The 20,707-nt window shown below is 42.0% G+C and overlaps 1 protein-coding gene across 2 annotated transcripts in view; it reads right to left on the bottom strand.

The window, feature by feature from the left end:
- Window positions 1-311: 311 nt before the first annotated feature.
- Window positions 312-20,707, bottom strand: part of IGFBP3 (insulin like growth factor binding protein 3) — a 33,223-nt gene continuing 12,827 nt past the window's right edge. The window contains exons 3-4 of one of the 2 annotated variants that reach the window (XM_080976024.1): window positions 17,769-17,888; window positions 312-1,232 (exon numbers count right to left, since the gene is read on the bottom strand). In XM_080976024.1, the coding sequence (XP_080832150.1) occupies window positions 1,107-1,232; window positions 17,769-17,888 (246 nt within the window). In that variant the 3' untranslated portion in view covers window positions 312-1,106. The remainder of the gene's footprint in view (window positions 1,233-17,768; window positions 17,889-20,707) is intronic. The other variant, XM_080976025.1, reaches the window with a different exon arrangement.

Genomic DNA, 20,707 nt, shown 5'->3' with positions numbered 1-20,707 from the left:
TAATCAATCTTATAAACTCTTTGGATAGAGCTGATCAGACTAGCCCAGATAAGGTTAATTTAGGAGTGAACACCTTTCCTGAACTGTAGTTAGACATATAGAGCACTTAATGCAAAATAATATTCTTAGTATGGCAAATATAACTCTCATCTTAAAATAAGCTTCCCTGCTTGCTTTTCAAAACCCCTGCCATTTTTTGCTCCATGGACTTATGACATATCGAAACGGTGAATACTACACTTATCTTGGAGATATAGATGCAGGCTTTGGAAAGTATTCTGGGGAAGAGAATTTGAAAGCATATGCTATAATGATTGTATAACATTTATGTTATATTTAAATAGTTTATTAAAAAAACAATTATATTAAATACAGACTAACAGAATATTCATAATACAGCATATTTTACAGAAAAAATAGCCAAGTAGAAACATGTTTCTTTAAAAAAAAGTTCGAGCTTTCTTTTTAATAAAATATTTTACCCGTGAAGATAAAAGTTTCTCGTCAGACCTGTATAAAGACAAAATAAAAATGCTTTTACTTTGAAACCTTGGGTGTGCTCCACTCCACACTATATTACTTATAAGTAATTTCACTGGAATAAAAATGAGCTCATGCTTAACTCCCCAACTGAAATCCAGGCAACTTAAAAAGTGCTTAGCTTGGATTGGGTCTTATCCAGTATGTTTAATATCTTTACAAAGCTTACAGTCTATAAATTCTTCAACACAGAAGGAGAGTTATCTTTCGGGATCAAATTGGTCACAGGCTGTTAATTAAAAAACACACAAAAAAACACAAAGTCAGTGGAGACTCCCTGAATCCATTCTGAAGTGCCTTTTAGCCCTCTAAATTTTTTCTGGGTATCCATAGTGCAGATTTAGTTGGGATTTCAGAACTCTTTGTGTGGCAAGATGGAAAGCCAGAAGTGTGTCAGTGGCAGGCTGCAGCTGCAGAGACCACAGAGACTGACTCCCTGCAGTATAAGAAGGGACAAAACTCTGAGCTCCCAAGTCTAGCGCAGTCTATGCTGCAGCCCAGTCATTCCAAGGCTTCTGATAGTTAAAATGCCACACGCAGATTCCACAGAAGGTGGTGGATATCCCTCATTTGCTTTCTAGATTGTAGCAATGGACATCTCCTTTCCCCTTCCCATCATATCCAGGGAGTCGCTGCCCATATTTATCCACACACCAGCAGTATCCTCTTTTTCGGCCTCTGGATGGACGACACTGCAAGACAAAAGATGAGATTTGATTAGTGGCAACAATCAAGCCAAATGTTTTTGGTGGCATTATGCCTGACGTATAGCATGGAAGGCAGATTGAGAGTACATGGATCAAAACTGTAGGAGGGAAACAGCAGTGACCTTACTGTGGGAGTCTGCCATAGATCGCCAAGCCAGACTGCAGACTTGGATGATGCCTTCCGAGAGCAGATTACCAAACATTCAAAAGGGAGGCTTCAACTTCCCTGATCTGTTGAAACTCAAACTCTGCCAAGAATGTAAGGTCCAACAAATTCATCCATTGCCTCACTTCATTTCCCAGAAGGTGGAAGAACCAAGAAGTCCTCAACAATGGGGGGGGGGGGGACTGAAAGATGAAGCGGAAGTACCTGGAAACTTGGGATGAAGTTTCATGATACAGAGGCAAGGGAAAGCTGAGATTAGTCAGACATGCACTCTGGACTTTAAGGCGGCCAATTTCAAAAAGCTGAAGCAGTTACTGGGTGAGGGGCACCTTGGGCTCCTACCCAAGCTCTGCTTTTCCCCAGTTCAGTTAACCCACACACAAAAACCTTGAAAAACTCTTTGGTGTTTTCCCTAAGTCAGAAAAATGTGCATGCATCTGGAGGGCATCAGCAATATCTAACTACTTCCAGCACTCTTTCCTTCACTCTTAAGCATAGCTGTCAACTTTTCCATTTTCTTGTGAGGAATCCTATTTGGAATAAGGGAATTTCCCTTAAAAAAACGGGAAATGTTGGCAGCTATGCTCTTAAGACTTGTCCCACTTGCAAAATCTGCTCATAAAGCAGGATGTACAGAGAACTGTTAGTGGTGTGCTGGCATAAACACATTTCCCATAAGAGGAGCCATTTATCTGGGCACCTTAATGATGAAGGCACAATTCAGACAAGTCTATGCACTTTTAAATCCCACTGATCTCTGTAGGAAAGGTCTGTGATAGTCATCAATGCTCCATTTGAATTCAGCAAAACTTAAATGTGTTATAACTTTGGGTGGATATTGCCCTGAGGACATTGCATGAGGATGAAGGATCCCTGGGGCCACAGGCACAGTCAGGCATTTTAAGACTGAGCTGTAGGGTTTGAATCCTCAAGCTCAAAGGAAGTCAGAGAATTTCCCCTGAGCATGTGGTTTGAGACTCAAAGCCTGTGTTGTACACTGTCATCTTATCAGCACTGCCAGTGCTGGGAATTAGTGGAATTTTGATGATCCACATAGAAGGCATACAATCAAAGTTTACTTCCAATGCCAAATGACTGTTAAGGTTCTAATTATCGCACCATAAAAGCTATTCATAGCAGCCCCAAAATGTGAAGAAGCCTTATAAATCACATTAGTGTGTAACATTACACACTACAGCTGTCCACTGCCATGGAGCTGCATCAACCTTTAATGAGTCTATGGTAACCTCATGAGTAAGGGAGTTGCATATAGACCCTTTATTTGGGAAAGAAAGGCACTCGATTTTTTTATAGGCCACAAAGGGAGCACATGCCTGGCCAAGACACTGTGGCAACAGAAGCCACTCTAGTTGCATCTGCTTGCCAGAGGAATTCCAGGCTTGCAGCTGACATTTATGAGCAGATACATAATCCCCTGCAACTGAGCTATCACTTCATATTGAAGGCCTACATGCCTCTTTCCTAATATACAGGGCTGTCTTTGTAAATAAATAAAAATAATTTCTAGAGAAAGCATTATTCCCTGACATGATTTATCCAAACAGCAAAAGCAGAGGATTGCTCAGAAATAATAATTTAGTAAAGATGGTGGGCAAGAAAGACTATTTTCCTGAACTCTCCTTTACAAGTTAAAAATAGCAAAGGTTATGTTTGGAGCACACATATTAGGAAGCATCTCAGGTGGGGATAGAAAGCTCTCTCTTTAATATCTGTGAACTGTCATATCGTGTGTTGCTTGGCAAACCTCCTTCTGCCAAATTGTAGAAGTTGTTGTCCACATGTTAACTGATTATTATCATTATTATTGTTTTATTTATACCCTGCCCATCTGGCTGTGTTGAATGTTGATAAGGTTTTATGGCATAGGATTCAGAGAGCACCTTACTGCCAAAAAAAATTTTTTTTTAGCATTGACATAGTTAGTTTGTTCAGGAGCGTTATATTTAGAGAGCATGGCATGAATTTTGCCAGTCTTCACCTGGGAACACAGGAAGCTGCATTAGATGACGTTAGACCACCGGTCCCCCTTATTCCACACTGGGGAACGCTGACGGACTCTGACAGGCCAGCCTAAAGTGGACATCTTCGGCCTGCGCTACCTGCCCTCTGGCAGACACGTTGCACTAGAAGGAAGCTGCCCTTGAGGGAACAGAAGCCACAGGACCTAACAATCCTCTCTCTTTTTCTCTTCTAAAGAAAACAAAAAGGAAGGAAATAATGGAAGAAAAAATAATGGATTATCTAGGACAAAATTATTCTTTTAGGCAACTTTAATGGAGTTACCCAACCGGATTAGGACAGAAGAAAAAAAAAAACCATAGCAAACGAAATAAATTACCAAACACTTTCTTCCAATTAATAGATTTAATTTGTCTGAATGATGCATGGAAGTTTAAACACCCAATGGAAAAGGAGTTCACCCACTTTTCTGATCCTAACAACTCAGCAGGAAGAACTGATGGAATCTGGATTACTAAGAACATGTTGAGTGAAGTCAAAAAAAGCTGAAATTCATCCCAGAACCATCTCAGATCACAGTTTGGTGGAAATTTTGTTAAAAGGAAAAGAGAGGAAATTAAGGAGGTGGCGCATGAATGAAAAGCTTATTAAAAGATGAAAAGATTTTACAGAAAGCCAAGCAAACATCAAAAGAGTATTTTGAAATGAATTTAAGGAACCGATCAAGGAACCAATGTGAAAATTGTCTGGGAAGCAAGCAAAGCAGTGTTTAGGGGTTTTTTCATCCAACAGAATGCATACAAAAGAAAAATGAAGGAAAAAAACCTGAAGTATGGGAGAAACTGAAGAAAAAAGAAAGAGAATTATTTAAGCATCAAGATGATGAAAATATCAGACAAAATATCAAAATTCTTCAAACCCAATTCTCAATGCTGATAAATGAAGAGCTAGAATGGAAAATTAAATGGTTGAATCACAAACATTTCGAATTTGGGAATAAGTCTGGAAAACTTTTGGTTTGGCAGCTAGAGAAAGAATAATCAACAAAATCAAAATAGAAGACAAATGGATAGACGACCAAAATGAAATTAATAATAAATTTGTTAAATATTATAAAGAATTATACAAAGAAGGTCTAGAAGGAATAGATAAAATTAAAAATTACCTAGAAGAAAGCAAATTATCATTGATCCCAGAGGATAAAATTACTTCATTGAATTCACCAATCATGTCCCTAGAGGTTCAACAAGCAATACAAAGATCAAAAATAGGGGAAACTCCTGACCCAGATAGGCTCCCAGCAATTTATTATAAAAAAATGGAATAAATTTTATTCCTTCCCCTAAAATATTTAATGAATGATATATTGATGAATGGAACTTTCCCAAACACGTGGAAGAAAGTTAAAGGTAAAGCTAAAGGGACCCCTGACCATTAGGTCCAGTCGTGACCGACTCTGGGGTTGCGGTGCTCATCTCGCTTTATTGGCCGAGGGAGCTGGCGTACAGCTTCCAGGTCATGTGGCCAGCATGACTAAGCCGCTTCTGGCAAACCAGAGCAGCACACAGAAACGCCATTTACCTTCCCGCCGGAGCGGTACCTATTTATCTACTTGCACTTTCGAACTGCTAGGTTGGCAGGAGCTCGGACCGAGGAATGGGAGCTCACCCTGTCGCAGGGATTCGAACCGCCGACCTTCTGATCGGCAAGTCCTAGGCTCTGTGGTTTAACCCACAGCACCACCCGCGTCCCTGGAAGAAAGTTACATTATGCTTATACCAAAACAAGTTGATTTAACAAACATAGCTAATTATAGACCGATCATATTGCACTTCTAAACAATGACTACAAAATGTTTGCAGACGTCTTAGCCTCCAGGGTCAAAACAACTCTCCAAGAATTGATACTTAGAGATCAGACTGGATTTCTACCTGGACGTCACATGCAGGGAAATCTTAGATGTGTTATTCATGTGTTGGGATACTTGGACTTTAAAATAGATAAACCTTCTGTGATTATGTTAGTTGATGCTGAAAAAGTGTTTGATAATATCTCGTGGAAATTCATGAAAGAATTATTGAAAGAAATGAGGTTTGGAGAATTTTTTTGTAGAGGAACAAGTGCTATATATGCTGAACAGTGAGCTAAAATAATCATTAATGGCAATATCATGAAGGAATGCCAAATTAACAAAGGTACATGCCAAGGCTGCCCTTTATCTCCTCTAATATTTATTTTGGTATTGGAAATCTTAAATAAAAAAATATAAGAAGTCAAATTAAAGGGATAACCTTAGGGAACCGGGCTTATAAAATAAAGGCTTTCACTGATGACTTGCTCAAAATGACGGAAAATCCAAAAGAGAGTCTATCAAAAATAATTGAAATAATACAAGAATTTGGTGAAGTAGCAGGCTTTAAATTGAACAAAACAAAAACAAAATTATTGGTTAAAAATATATCAGTTCAAGAAAAAGAAGAATTGGAAAAAACATTTGGCCTGAAAATTTGCCAAAAAGCAAAGTGCCTGGGTATTTGGCTAACCCCAAAGAAGAGCAACCTGTTTCAGGATAATTATGTAAAAACTTGGGAGGAGATCAAAAGAAACTTGGATATTTGGACTCAAGTTATCTTTTACAGGAAGAATTTCAGTTATAAAAGTGAGTGTACTACCTAAATTACTTTTTCTATTTCAATCGATTCCTGTGCTGGGTGGGACGGGCTGCCTCAAGGAATGGCAAATATCTATTTCAAGGTTCATCTGGCAGGGGAAGAGGCCCAGAATCAAATATCAGATTTTAATTGACATTAAAGATAGAGGGGGCCTTTCCCTGCCAGATTTAAGACTGTATTACGAGGCGGACTGTCTTACGTGGCTAAAAGAATGGTGTACACTCAAAAATCCAGAACTGCTTGATTTAGAGGGATACAACAATAGGTACGGCTGGCACGCATACCTAGCATATGAGAAAGTAAAAGTACACCAAAACTTCCTGAATCACATTATTAGGAAATCACTGTACAAGATCTGGGAAAAATATAAAGATCTCTTAGAACTTAAAGTGCCTTGGTGGATATCTCCAACTGAGGTACTAGCAGTAAAAAGAAAAAATACAGAGGGAAATTGGCTGACATACCAAGTTCTATTGAAAGAAGAGGAGAACCAGTTAAAATTGAAGAAATTTGAAGAAGTGAGAGAATACATTGCTGACTGGTTCCAATATTTCCAATTATTTGAGAGATTTAAAGTTGACAAAGGAAAAGGCTTCGCTGTAGAAAACTCAAGATTTGAAATACATTTAATCAAGACCAAAACCAAAGTTCTCTCGAAAACATGCCGACTCCTCCTTGACTGGGAAGTCAAGGAGAAGGAGGTTAAACCAACTATGATTAGATGGGCCCAAGATTTTGGCCACAATATAGAGATACCACAAGGGAAAACCTCCAAAAGATGTTCTATCGCTGGCATATGACACCTTGCAAACTAGCTAAGATGTATAAAAACCTTGGAAACAATTGCTGGAGATGTGGAGAGCCTGATGGAACTACATTGCATTATGTGGTAGACATGCAAAAAGATTAAACCATTCTGGAATGATATTTATCTTGAACTTAAAAGAATATTGAAAGTGAATATCCCGAAAAAACCAGAATCATTTTTACTGGGCATTACTGGTTTGGAAATTCCAAAAAAGATATTATTAATAATAATAATTATTATTATTATTATTTATACTCCGCCCTCCCCAGCCCAGCCCAGGCTCAGGGCAGCTAACACTGAATATAAATACAGTAAAAAAATATATATAAAAAACAAAAAACAAAAAAAACACAGTTGATTAAAGTATAAGTTAGAAAAAGGAAAATCTTTTTGTATGCTGCCACGGCTGCGAGGGTTATAATATCTACACCTCGGAAAAGTGGATACATGCCCACCAGATTTGACTGGACATTGAAACTGACAGAATATGTGAAGTTAGATTATTTATCAGAAAGAATTAAATATAAATCCAAGCAGGAGTTTGTTTCAAATTGGAAATGTTTTAAGGAATATTTAAAAAGTAGTTGCTCCAATCTGAAAACAGTAGCGGCCTTTGAGTAATTTCTGTAGATAATAAATATCAAAAGGAAAACACATAGAAACAGCAATATCTTAAATAATAAGAAAATAGATAAATATAGGCAATAAGTTTACTAGCACAAAATGGAAAGGGACGGGAAGTCATTTATTTATGAATAATATGATTTTAAAAATTGCATCTTTCCTTCTTTTTATGCGTGTGTATGTAACATTTGATGATTTAGGGTTAGAACCATAGAATCATAGAGCTGGAAGAGACCACAAGGGCCATCGAGTCCAACCCCCTGCCAAGCAAGGAAACACCATCAGAGCACTCCTGACATATGGTTGTCAAGCCTCTGCTTAAAGACCTCCAAAGAAGGAGACTCCACCACATTCCTTGGCAGCAAATTCCACTGTCGAACAGCTCTTACTGTCAGGAAGTTCTTCCTAATGTTTAGGTGGAATCTTCTTTCTTGTAGTTTGGATCCATTGCTCCGTGTCCGCTTCTCTGGAGCAGCAGAAAACAACCTTTCTCCCTCCTCTATGTGACATCCTTTTATATATTTGAACATGGCTATCATATCACCCCTTAACCTCCTCTTCTCCAGGCTAAACATGCCCAGCTCCCTTAGCCGTTCCTCATAAGGCATCGTTTCCAGGCCTTTGACCATTTTGGTTGCCCTCCTCTGGACACGTTCCAGTTTGTCAGTGTCCTTCTTGAACTGTGGTGCCCAGAACTGGACACAGTACTCCAGGTGAGGTCTGACCAGAGCAGAATACAGTGGCACTATTACTTCCCTTGATCTAGATGCTATACTCCTATTGATGCAGCCCAGAATTGCATTGGCTTTTTTAGCTGCCGCGTCACACTGTTGGCTCATGTCAAGTTTGTGGTCAACCAAGACTCCTAGATCCTTTTCACATGTACTGCTCTCAAGCCAGGTGTCCCCCATCTTGTATTTGTGCCTCTCATTTTTTTTGCCCAAGTGCAATACTTTACATTTCTCCCTGTTAAAATTCATCTTGTTTGTTTTTGCCCAGTTCTCTAATCTGTCAAGGTCGTTTTGAAGTGTGATCCTGTCCTCTGGGGTGTTAGCCATTGATGATAATAATGAATATAAATATACTTTGGAAACAGATGTAAAGTTATGGTGTAAAGATACAATTGTGAGCAATAAAGCAGAAAAGATTTTTAAAAATTAAAGAAATAAAAATGAAGAAAACAAAAAGGTGTTTGCAAAGAAGGATTATCTTAAGAAAAAGAAAACCTATCCATCACCAAGGACTATGGCTTCCGCCAAGCCCACCATGATGGTCGTTGAGAGCCAGATGAGATGTTCCAGTTTTTGCATGTCTCCTATTGGCCCTCTACAGGTGCACAGGAATCTGAAGCCGAGTGTCTGCTCAGAGCCTCCCTTTCTTCCTCACAGATGTCAGTCACACTTTCAGCGCTGGCAGTCAAGGGGTAGGTAAACCAACCATTTCGCCAGTTGTATTACGGTGCCTGGGAAGAAGCAAGGAGGTAGGCCGTCTCTTGCTCAGGGGCCCCGCTAGGTGCTTAAAGGACTCGGGATGGAGGTTCATGACACAAATTTGCACAGCCTAATTTATCTGTAGAGATACCTCTAGGCAAGGCAAGTGTTGGGGTCTTACCAGCAGTGCACTTTAAGCCAAGTGACTACATGTACTTTTCTAAAAAAGGGAAGGAAAAGGTCCACGCAGAAATCCAATGAGGCCACAGATGGAGCATAGTGAGGAAAGTCCCTGGGTGTCTCCTAGCAACTGAATGACAAGGAGACCAAACTAACTGATGCTTTTAAAAATATGCTGGTGTCCCAAATTAGTGATGCATTTCACAAATGAGACCAGCTTCCCTGCAGGGACTGCTGCCCTGCCCCCCCCCCCCGAGTTGTGAGGCAAGACTCAAGCATCATCCACATGAACTATGACAACTGCAAGAAGTCCTGAAGATACTCACAAAACAAGAGGTTTATTTGCATGCTGAGCTCTTTGGGCTATTTAACCCCTACTTTCTGCTAGGTCTACAATCCCTCAGCGAGGACAGTTTGGGAACAGCGGGTCCCTCTTTCCCTTCTCTGGCTGCAGCCTCCTGTCATGGAGCCAGCATTACCCACAACCTTCCAAGGTTTGTGTTCATCAAAAAGCTGCACATTGTGCTGGGCAGACTCCTCTGCCTCCCAAATGTTTGCTTTATCCATGTTTATATCATTACAGTATATGAACTAACACAGCTTTATTCTAGCAGAAAAATAAAGGGTGTATTCTCTTAAACCTTCAGGCAGGAAAAGCAAACATCATGCCACATGCTAGAATAGCACAATGCTGGCTGTCCTACAGAGAGATCCTCAAGGGGTTGGCCGGCTGGCACTCTGTGCATGCAACAATCCTATGTGCTGAAATGGAGCCCTGCCCCAGAACGAGAGGAAAACCTGTGGCAGAGTTAACAATTGGCTGAGTGCCGGTGGGGAGAAGATGTCACCATTTTTCTTCATTTGTCCCTTTGCTACATAGGTGAATTTTGGATCAAGTGGGTTTAAATACAACTTCTTCAATAACTCTTGTCATTTGTGAGTGTTTTGTGAGGGGTGTGTGGGAGCAACTGATATCCTAATGGACCATAGTGGATCACTGGCATGCAAAGCCACTACATGGCACCAAAATAAGGACAGGGACATTGTCAGGGTGGGACAGAGCAGTGGCGTAGCGTGGGGGGTGCAGGGGGGGCCGGCCGCACCGGGCGCAACATCGGGGGGACGCTCGCACTCGCAGCTCTCTGCCCCTACTAAAATCCACGGGTTAGGGGGCGCAAATTACTTGCCTTGCCCCGGGTGCTGACAACCCACGCTACGCCACTGGGACAGAGCACAGAAGAAACCACTTGCGTACATCAGCTCAAAAGGCTTTCTGCAATCTTCCAGCCACCTACATATAATCACAATATTATGTTGCTGTGGATGTGCATCTCATAGGGCAACACAGCAGAAAGGAAACTATGTGATCTCGAAGAGCAAACTAGAGAGCCTGTTTTTCTGCCACCAGAGAATGAGTAGCTAGGGCAGAGGGTTAGGGCAGAGAGTGTCTAAAGCAAGCAAGATTAACAAGTATTCATTGCTTGAATACTTAAATTTTCGGCAGATTCACCAACAAAGAATCACAAAACTGTAGAGCTGGAAGGGACCCCTGCAATGCAAGAATCTCCACTAAGGCATCCATGACAGATGGCCATCCAACCTCTGCTTAAAAACCTCCAAGGAAGGAGAGTTTGCAACCTCCCAAGGGAGACCTTTCCACTGCAAAACAGCTCTTCCTCTCAGAAAGTTCTTCCTGATGTTTAGTCGGAATCTCCTCTCTTTCAGAGTCTCCTCAAACTGCAACGGTGCCTCTTGCTCGCCTGGGAGATGTGCCTATAGAAACCTCTGACTGCTGTGTGGCTGCCCTGAAGGCCAGTGTCCTGCTGCTCACACTCCAAGCTCAAGTGGCGACCGACTCCAGGGGGTTGTTCCCTTGGAACGTAGCTCAGCGGAGCCAGTGGTGTCTTTAGGGTATGTGGTTTTCTTTGCACCTTTTTAGCACTTCAGTGGGTCTTGCTTCTCCATTAGATTTCTAGGGAAGCCCCCAATTCAGCTTTGTGTCCAGCACAGAGCAAGTCATGTCCCTTGGTCTTTGACTTCCAGCATTAACCAAAACTCCTTGGCTCATTGCTCCCCATCCTAGAGGGACCTGGCATCTAGCCAGGTGAAGGGTGGGCCGGTGAGGAAATGCCTACCTCCTTCTGGGAGAGCAGCATCCCTTCGTTGCCACGACAGCCACACGGCTCACTCTGGGAGATGCTGATGAGAACACTGAAGGGGCCAAGCAAGGCCAGTCAATGCCTTATAAAGAAGCCAGCCAACTGGTTCAGCATCCTCACACAGATTCTCACAATCCTACATTCACAGGTTCCCTGGTCTGGAAGGGACCCCCAAGCCTGTAACAATATAATTCAACTTCCTGCACACAGGAAACTAGCATGTCAGGGAGAAGGGTTCTACCTTTGCCCTTTACCTGACAGTTTTTGTCATGTGAAGTGTTGGCGGGAGATGAAGGAATGTAAGCATACAAATCCCTACTTGCAGTCTGAAGTGGGACATCCCAGGAACAGGTTGAGCGAGAACAAAGCCTTCTAAGCTGGTTTGCTTTACATGCTGCATCATTTTCCTACCTGCCGCTTTTTCCCCACAGCTCACCTTTTGAAATGCTTTTCTACCCCTGACTTTGGCAGAGCTACAGATGTACACTCCCCCCTGACATGAAGCAACACACAGTACAACGCTTGCTCCAGAGGAATTATGAACTGAAATTGGGGGGAGGGGTGGCCAAGCTGGCAGTGGAGAGGACTGTGCAAAAAAAAATTAAAATGCTCTGTGTCTGACAGGACAGAGCCCCAAGGGGACATCTGAACATATCCATAGTGCTGGAGTGCAAACAGTCCTCCTGGAGCAGCACAGCTGCTGGAATTTCAATGCCCACCCCCATGAAATAAATCCAAGGTTCAAACTAATAAGGAGCGAGGCATCAGCTGCTGCTGCATGGAGCCTGCGTCTGAAGTTACTGCAAACGATAGCTGTGAGAGACAGCGAGCACCAATTTCCAGGAACATGTACTCAGTTATTGTTCTTGGTAATAAATCAGGCAACAGCCCAAAGTGGCAAAAGCTATGCTTACTGTTGATTAATTTGATCAACTTTTCTTAATTTATTATGCCTTGGTTGTGGCAGTGGGCAAAAAGATTGTTAATAATGCTGTTATCTTTTAGGAGGTTGTATTTTAGAGGGTGAGAAGTGTAGACAGCATAGAGGCCAGGAATACCATCTGATATATATGCACTTTAAACACACTGAACTCACTTCTGAGTAGACGCAGATGAACTTACTGTTTCTTAAAAGAAACATGCATAGGATTGCACTGTAAAGAGTGTATCTGCCTCTTTTTGAAAGGACTTTCCCTGGAAAAATATGTTTTGCAATGCAACAATTGTCACCCTGATCTCCATTTTCTGCCTTGCTTTCCAGTCTCCTGCCCATGCTTTAAGGGGACGAGGGAAGGTGGATGGGTGTCACCCTCTGGGTGTCAGTCAGTCAGTCAGCACCTGGGCACCTGGGGCTCCTACTGCATCTGGACACAGCTCGTAGCCCATGAGCTTTACCATCAACAGGTAACTGCATGCCTGCATAGTGTTAAGTTGTTGTATCTGGCCACCAATCCAGAAATATTTCTTGGGTGGCTTACAAACAAGACCAAAGCAATATTAAAAATATAATGTATAAAAATTTAAAAACTATTTTTTAAACAAAAATTTCCTAGCAACCACATAAACTGCATAGTTTACAGCCCAGATTAAAATTATAACAGTCAAATGTTAGTTTAAAATGCAACTAAAAAGGTCTCTGCTTGTGAGCTGTGGAAGCTCTTCCGCAGCATCAGTTACCACTGCAGAAAAGGGCCCGTTTGCTTGGTAAGCCCCCACCTCCCATCCCTTGGCAAAGAATCTGGAGCATCTTCAAGTTCACTTGCATGTGGCTTCGAAAGCTCCTTGCCAACCTCTCCAGTCCCCTCTGCCCCGAAGAGAGCGAGCCCCTTGCCTATCTAGCAGGAATCCCATCCCTGCTTCTTCATTTCTGGATAAAAAGAAGCTAAATGCACAATTCCAAACTGCTAAAAGCCAGAAAGAAGACCCTGCAAAATGATATCATGACCATTGTAAAGAATTAGAAGACAATGTGGACTATCTGAAAATATGGTTCTAATTTCTTACATCTGGTCCATGGGGTCACAAAGAGTCGGACATGACTAAACGACTAAACAGCAACAACAAATTTTTTACAAGGACCAACAAAAATTCACAAAGTAGCACAAACACTTTTAATTTAAAGAAAACTCTTCTTCAGGATGGACATGAAACAAAAAAAAGGGAGGGGGGAGATTAAGATGTTTTAAGTGGAAGCCCAGACTTCTCTTCCCAGAGTGATTAAGGCAGATTGTGCCTGGTAATAAAGACTGCTTTCTCAGAAAATCTAAAAGTCAGCAGTTATTAGAATCCGTTTCTGGCCCTAATATTGGTCTACTGTAAGAAGATAGCAGAGCTAGGGGAGAACATGGTTACTGTAAAAGGAACAAGATATAGATTAAGTACTTGAAACCTGAACTACAGCCCCAAATATAAATGGAGGAAAATCCTCAGCTGTTCAAGATAAGCTGTAGGGGTAAATATAAAGCAAGTGTTGAACTCCTTCTACTTGGACAATGAAGAAAAGTGAAATCAAGGCCCCACAAATGCATTTATGCCTTGGGCGATTGAAACTGCCTTTAAAGATGTCACACACAGAGAGAAAGTCAATACAGAGCCATATGAGCAACATATGGGGAAGCAGTTCTTTAACATAGAAGTCTGTGTACTCTTTGGAAGGTACAGAAGGTTGGCTGGTCGCTTGATGTTGACTTTCTTCATTTCCAACTCCCAAACCACATAAAAGGCCAACTAAAACATACAGAGAATGCTTTACTAATAATATTTTCTAATGAAAGCACAGCAGACATCGCACATTTGCATCATTGCTGCAAAATGGCAACTGGAAGCAGGAGGTGTGGCCTGGGAAACCATTCATGGGAAAGACGGCGGTTCATGTGGCAAAACTATCTTTTAAAATGCAATGCGTCATGCAAAATAGCAAGGAAGCCTCGTGCAATATCAGCTTTAAGCACTTACATTTCTAAAAACAGGAGGTATTAGGAATCACCTGTCATGAAGCCATGTCTCCTAACTTGGAAATCATGATATAAAATTCTCATTCTCTAATGGTTGCCTGACACATTTCAGAACTGACCTTGACACTGAAAACAGGTTAGGGATTTGGGACATCACTGTGTCACACATCACAAAGTACCATATTTTTCCATCTATAAGATGCCCCCTATTTTGGGGGACTCAGATTTAAGAAAATGGGGGGAGATGGCCCCATGTATAAGACGCCCCCTAATTTTTGACATTATTTTTTAGGGGAAAGACCTAGTCTGCTGGAGAAGAATAGCTTGACCACAATGGTCCAAGCATTGGTAACTTCAAGACTGAATTACTGCAACCCTTCAGCTTGGTCCAGAATGCTGCAGCACGACAACAGGGGAACACCTGGTACTGGGGATAATGGTTTCACTGATGTACCGGAAACTGAGATCATCCTACAGAAACCTGCAGAAAACCACAAGAAGCTAGCAGTTGGAGGGAATAACTTGTGCTTTCAGTTATTTCTATACTAATGCACAGTGTAAAGGAAACAAGCAGGACAAATTTGAGCTCTTAATACAGGATGATGAATATGACCTAATAGGCATTACTGAAATCTGGTATGAGAGTCATGACTGGAATGTAGAAATTGAGTGGTTTAACCTATTCAAAAAGGATTTACCAAACAGGAAGGAAGGAGTAGCATTATATACAAATGATGTATACAACTTGTGAAGAGATCTATGACTTGGAGCATGGAAGACAGATTGAGAGTATCTGGGTAAAAAACTATAGGAAAGGGAAACAACAGTGACCTTACTGTGTGTGCCTGCCATAGACCTTGAAGCCAGACTGAAAACTTGGACGATGTCTTCCTAGATCAGATCATCAAACATTCAAATAGGAGAGATATATTAGTCATGACAGACTTCAGCTGTTCCAATATTTAAAGGGTACTAAAGGAGCTTGCGGATATAATCTCAGAGCTTCTGTCTAATATTTGAGAATTCTTGGAGAACAGGTGAGGTCCCTGTGGAATGAAGGTGGGCAAATGTTGTCTCCATCTCCAAATCCGGGTGGGGGGGGGAGAGACCTAGACTGGTCAGCTTGATATCAATACCAGAAAAGGGCAGATTATTAAACGAAAGCGCCTACAAAAGGATGCTGTGATTACCAAGACCCAGCATGGGTTTCTCAAAAATAAATCAAGCCACGTGAACCTCTTTTCTTTTTTTGAAGGATTTACAAGCTTGATGGATCAGGAGCAGGCAGTGGATGTAGTGTATTTTATTTCAGTAAGGCTTTTGACAAAGTTCCCCATGATGCACTTTCAGAGAAGTTGGTAACGTGAGCTGGAAGAGATAACCATTAGGTGGATTTGCAGCTGGCTGGCAGACCAAACCCAAAGAGTGCTTACTAATGTTTCCTCACCATCCTGGAAAAAAGTGACAAGTGGAGTGCTGAAGGGTTATGTCCATAGCTGCTCAACATCTTTATAAATGACTTGGATGAAGAAATTGAGAAGGTGCTCATCCAATTTGCAAACGACACCAAACTGGGAGGGGTAGCTTAATGCCACAGAAAACAAAATTGAGATTGAAGATACTTTAACAGATTGAACAAAATGAATTTTAATAGGGATAAATTTAAGGTTCTACACTTAGGAAGGAATAACCAGTTGCACAGATATAAGATTGGGGACAACTAGGCTACAGCAACAGAAGTCTTGTATCCAGATTGAGGGAAATCACAGTCCTGCTATATTCTGCCTTGATCAGACCACACCTGGAATACTGTGTCCAGTTCTGGGCACCACTATTTAAGAAGGTTATTGGCAAGCTGGAACATGTGCAAAGGAAGGGTGACCAAGATGATCAAGGGTCTAGAAACTAAGTCTTATGAGGAATGGTTAAGGGAGTTGGGTATGTTTAGCATGGAAGAGGAGACTGAGAGGAGATAGTATAGCCATTTTCAAATATCTTAAGGGCTATCACATGGAAGAGGGAGCATGCTTGTTTTCTCCTGCTCTGGATAGTAGGATGCAATTTACAAGAAAAGAGATTTCTACTAAACATTTGGGAAAACTTTCTGACAGTAAGAGCTGTTCGGCAGTGGAACAAACTCCCATGAGAGGTGGTAGATTCTCCTTCCTTGGATGTTTGTAAGCAGAGGTTTGATGGCCACCTGTCATGGATATTTTAGCTGAGATTCATACATTGCAGGGGGTTGGACTGGATGACCCCCAATGCGGATTTAATGATTCTGTGATTGCCGACAGAATTAAAATTCAGTATATTACACTCCTCCTCAAAGATCCTCAATAGCTTCAGTTTGTTATTGGGTCAAATTCAAGGTACAGTGGTACCTCGGGTTACATACGCTTCAGATTACAGACGCTTCAGGTTACAGACTCCGCTAACCCAGAAATAGTACCTCGGATTAAGAACTTTGCTTCAGGATGAGAACAGAAATTGTGCAGCAGCGGCGCAGGAGGCCCCATTAGCAAAAGTGGTGCTTCAGGTTAAGAACCGTTTCAGGTTAAGAATGGACCTCCAGAATGAATTCAGTTCTTAAACCAAGGTACCACTGTAAAACCCTCAATAGTTTGGTGCCAGTATAAATGAAGGGTAGCTTTACTCTGTGTGCAGTCACTCAAGCACTTCAATCTGCAGAAGTCAAGAGAGCCTCTCAGGCGGATCTTAACAAATAGGTATGTTAATACGGGACAAAAAGCACCTGCAAGTATTGCAACACAGTTCTGATTAAATGAAAATTCTGCACTATCCTAATTCAAGTAAGTGAGGGTCAGCATGCATACAGAGAAAAAGAGGCAAAAGTGCAAAACTGAAAGAGAAAACAAGACACAAAGTCTGCAAGGTGGGCTCTTTGGTGGTGCATGTTTATGTCTGAACTAACCAAGGTGTGGGTAGGTCTGGTGGTCTGCAACTGCCAAGAAAGGTCATAATCTCATGAGGCAGGTGCCCAAAATCCAGACTGCCTGAGATGCCAGCATTACTTAGAAGTAAATGTTCTGAGTGCATATCACTTTCTTGATCACATGACCTAGATTTTGGAAGCAATCCTCAGCAGCATGTAAAGGATACATATGTAAAGCTGCTCAGGTTGTTGTCTGTAACATGACCCAACTCAATTTTTCTAGGAACCCTCAAGCAGCTAATTACTATTCAAAGCATTGATCTATTACAGCCATATGCTCATTTTGCTGTCCATCCCCTTCTTTTTCAGAGAGCTGCTTCTTTTTTTCAACGAAAGGTACTGGAAACTAGGGCCAGCGTCAAGCTCATCTGTGACTTGGCAGAGGTTTCTCCAATTTGATCTGTTGTTATTGACATCAATTGCATCTGACAAGAAGCATTGGAGTCATGCCAGCAGGTGCCCCAAACTGCTGTATTTGATAAAAATGGCATGGGTTGAAGATTAATTATTTGTTGTTCAGTGATATTTTACTGGAATTACTGACTATAACAGATGAAGGAAGGAAAAACATAAATGGCTGAGAAATTTCACTCACCTGTTTTTTCTTGTAGAATCCCTTCTTGTCACAATTCGGAATATGCAATCCTCTCGGGCTTAAGACATTCAGAATCTTTAGGTTGTTTAATGTGTCTTCCATTTCTCTGCGACAAGGACCCTGACAATTATAATGATCGCTTATTTATTCTTACAAATCAGAAAATCCTTATATGCCAATACTCTTAGCGTTCTATTTGACACTATGGTAAACACTGGTATTAAGTGTTGTATTAAGATGGAGAATGAAATTTTGACTAAAATAGCAAAAGAACACTAAAGGGTTAAGGAAGGACATTTCCTTAGCCCTGGGTGAAGCCTCCAGAGGGGTGTCACTGTGGGTTTTTGACCCGGGTGAAATAAAGCCTAGTTCCACTCCATCTTAGCTGAAGGTTTCTAGAATATTAGAGAGCCAACTTTGTCTTCGCATAAAGGCAGCTGGACTCACACATCTGCCTATCAAGAATTTGGCTGCTTTAACTACTATTTTACACAGCAGATTGTAATTAGGCTTGTATTAAAAAAAATTTTAAATGCTCCCAAGCTAACTGTACCCACATAGAGAACTGCGTTTAGGGATCAAATAAACTGCCACTTTACTGTGAAGACATTTAGTGGGGAGAAGGGGACATCTAAATCCAGCTTCCGCCCCCTTCAGAGTAGCTGATTAAAACCTGATCCACTCTCACCTATTGCACCACACCACACTACACCTAAACTGAACAAATGTTCTACACATTTAGGGCAATTGCTTGGATCCTAAGATTACCATATTTTTCACTCTATAAGCTGCACTTTCCCCCTCCTAAAAAGTAAGGGGAAATGTGTGTGCATCTTATGGAGCGGATGCAGGCAGGAGGCTCTGCTCAGCGCTCCCTTTAAAGAGCCGCATGGAGCGTGGGGCTTTTTCCCGAGGAGGGAGAAGGGCCGCACACTCCACGCGCTCTTTAAAGGGAGTGCGGCTCTTGGGGGAGCCTTAGCCGCAGGCAGCCTCTCCCAGGCAGGGGGATGAAGGCTCCCCTTGCCCAGGAGAGGCTGCGAGTGGCTATCCCATAATGCACACAAAAGCTTAGTTGGTCTCTAGGGTGCTACTGGACAATTTTTTAATTTGGGGCTGTTATTCACTTTTTGGTGTTTCTTTTTTATTTTACATGTGTTTATTGTTTTATCATACACAACTGCAAATATTTTAAAGATGTTTAGCATGATTCTAATTGCAGTGTAATATATGTTTGCCTATTGCCAGGCTGCCAGAAAAGCCCTTCCGTCTGTAAGCAGAAACAGGCATGGCTTCACAGTACAGTGGTACCTCAGTTTTCGAACGTCTCCGTTGACAAATATTTCGGTTTTTGCATGCCATAAACCCAGAAGTAAATGCTTCGGTTTTCGAACATGCCTCAGAAATCAAACACGCCACGCGGCTTCCGTATTGAGTTTTCGGTTTTTGAACGTTTCAGAACTCAAACGGTATTCCAGAACTGATTACATTTGAAAACCGAGGTACCACTGTAATTAACTTTTTTGCCCAGTAACCAAGGAGACACAGCACATCCATCAGCTAAGCAAGTCAGTTGCAGAAGCTAAAGTTCCGTCCTCTCTTCCCCCTTATTTATACCTCCCTCCGTGCTTCTTCACTGTGACTCGGTTTTCTTAATTGTTCTAAACTTTTCTTGACTCTTCTTTCCTGCACTGAGAATGGGGAGGAGAAGGAGCTGAATCAGGACTGTATTGCAGGCAGGAGAAACCTCCCCTGCTCCTTCTCTTTCAGTGTCTGTGGCTCCCTCAAGCCTCTCCCCTTCCTCCTCCCTCTATTCCTCCCTGGCTCAAAGTCCCCTTCCCCTCAGGTGCCTCCTGGACCACCGGCTGCCACCCAGCCAGTCCCTGACACCCATTAAGTTCACTGAGCCAAGATTCAAAATACCACATCATGGTTGAAACTTAAGATCAAGTTGCCCTGGGATTTTGCAGCGCGGTTTCACCGCATGCTAGTTTAACAACACACAAAAGGCATCTTCTTTTTTCTTTAGTGGGGGCACAAAAACACCTTTGTTTGCTCTTTGGGGCTTCTTCATTTTAGGAAAAATATTTGTGTAAAATGCAGATTAAACACAGATTATTTCCAGTGCCTTTGGATGTGCATAGGGCTTCAGATACATTGTCTCAATGATCGTTATATCAACCCTGCAAAATCCCCTGGGAGGTAGATCTCCTGCAGGCGGGCTCTGTGTGTGCTGAGCTTAAGGCTGCCTCATGAGCTCGAGGCTGACAGATCTGAACAAGAGACTATCTGGTTCAGAACTACAACTATAACTTCATCCAGAACTACAACTTTAACTTCATCCAGGTTGATAGACTTTTCTGAACAAGGAATACATGCTCAGGTGAAAACTTTCTCACTTTGGTATAGTGTTACATGGAAGCAGGCCAAACTACGGCTTAGTGAGGATAAGCAAGTGCACAGGTACCTGGAGGCAAAATCTCAGCTGCTTCACTCTCCCATCCTGTTGCTGCCACACTCCCAAGAGCTAAGCCGTGATGGAGCAGAGGGTCATGTAGGAACCTGGGGCTGTGGTCGTCTCACTCCCAACAAACCACAAGCTGCTGTGAGTCTGTTCTTCATTAACAGCTCACTGCTTGTTCAGGGGAGAAAAAGCCCAACCCTGGACTCAGACACAACACTAAACCAAACCAAACCAAACCAAACCAAACCAAACCAAACCAAACCAAACCACACCACAGCTTCACTTTGGGCAGCGCAGAGGAAGAAGAAGAGGAGGAGGAGGAGTTTGGACTTGATATCCCGCTTTATCACTCCCCTTAAAGAGTCTCAAAGCGGCTCACAATCTCCTTTCCCTTCCTCCCCCACAACAAACACTCTGTGAGGTGAGTGGGGCTGAGAGACTTCACAGAAGTGTGACTAGCCCAAGGTCACCCAGCAGC

Source organism: Podarcis pityusensis, assembly GCF_964106645.2.
Source record: "Podarcis pityusensis genome assembly, chromosome: 12".
NCBI lineage: Eukaryota > Metazoa > Chordata > Lepidosauria > Squamata > Lacertidae > Podarcis > Podarcis pityusensis.
The sequence above is the reverse complement of the archived record's forward strand: the minus strand, read 5'-3'. Positions and strand labels throughout refer to the sequence as shown.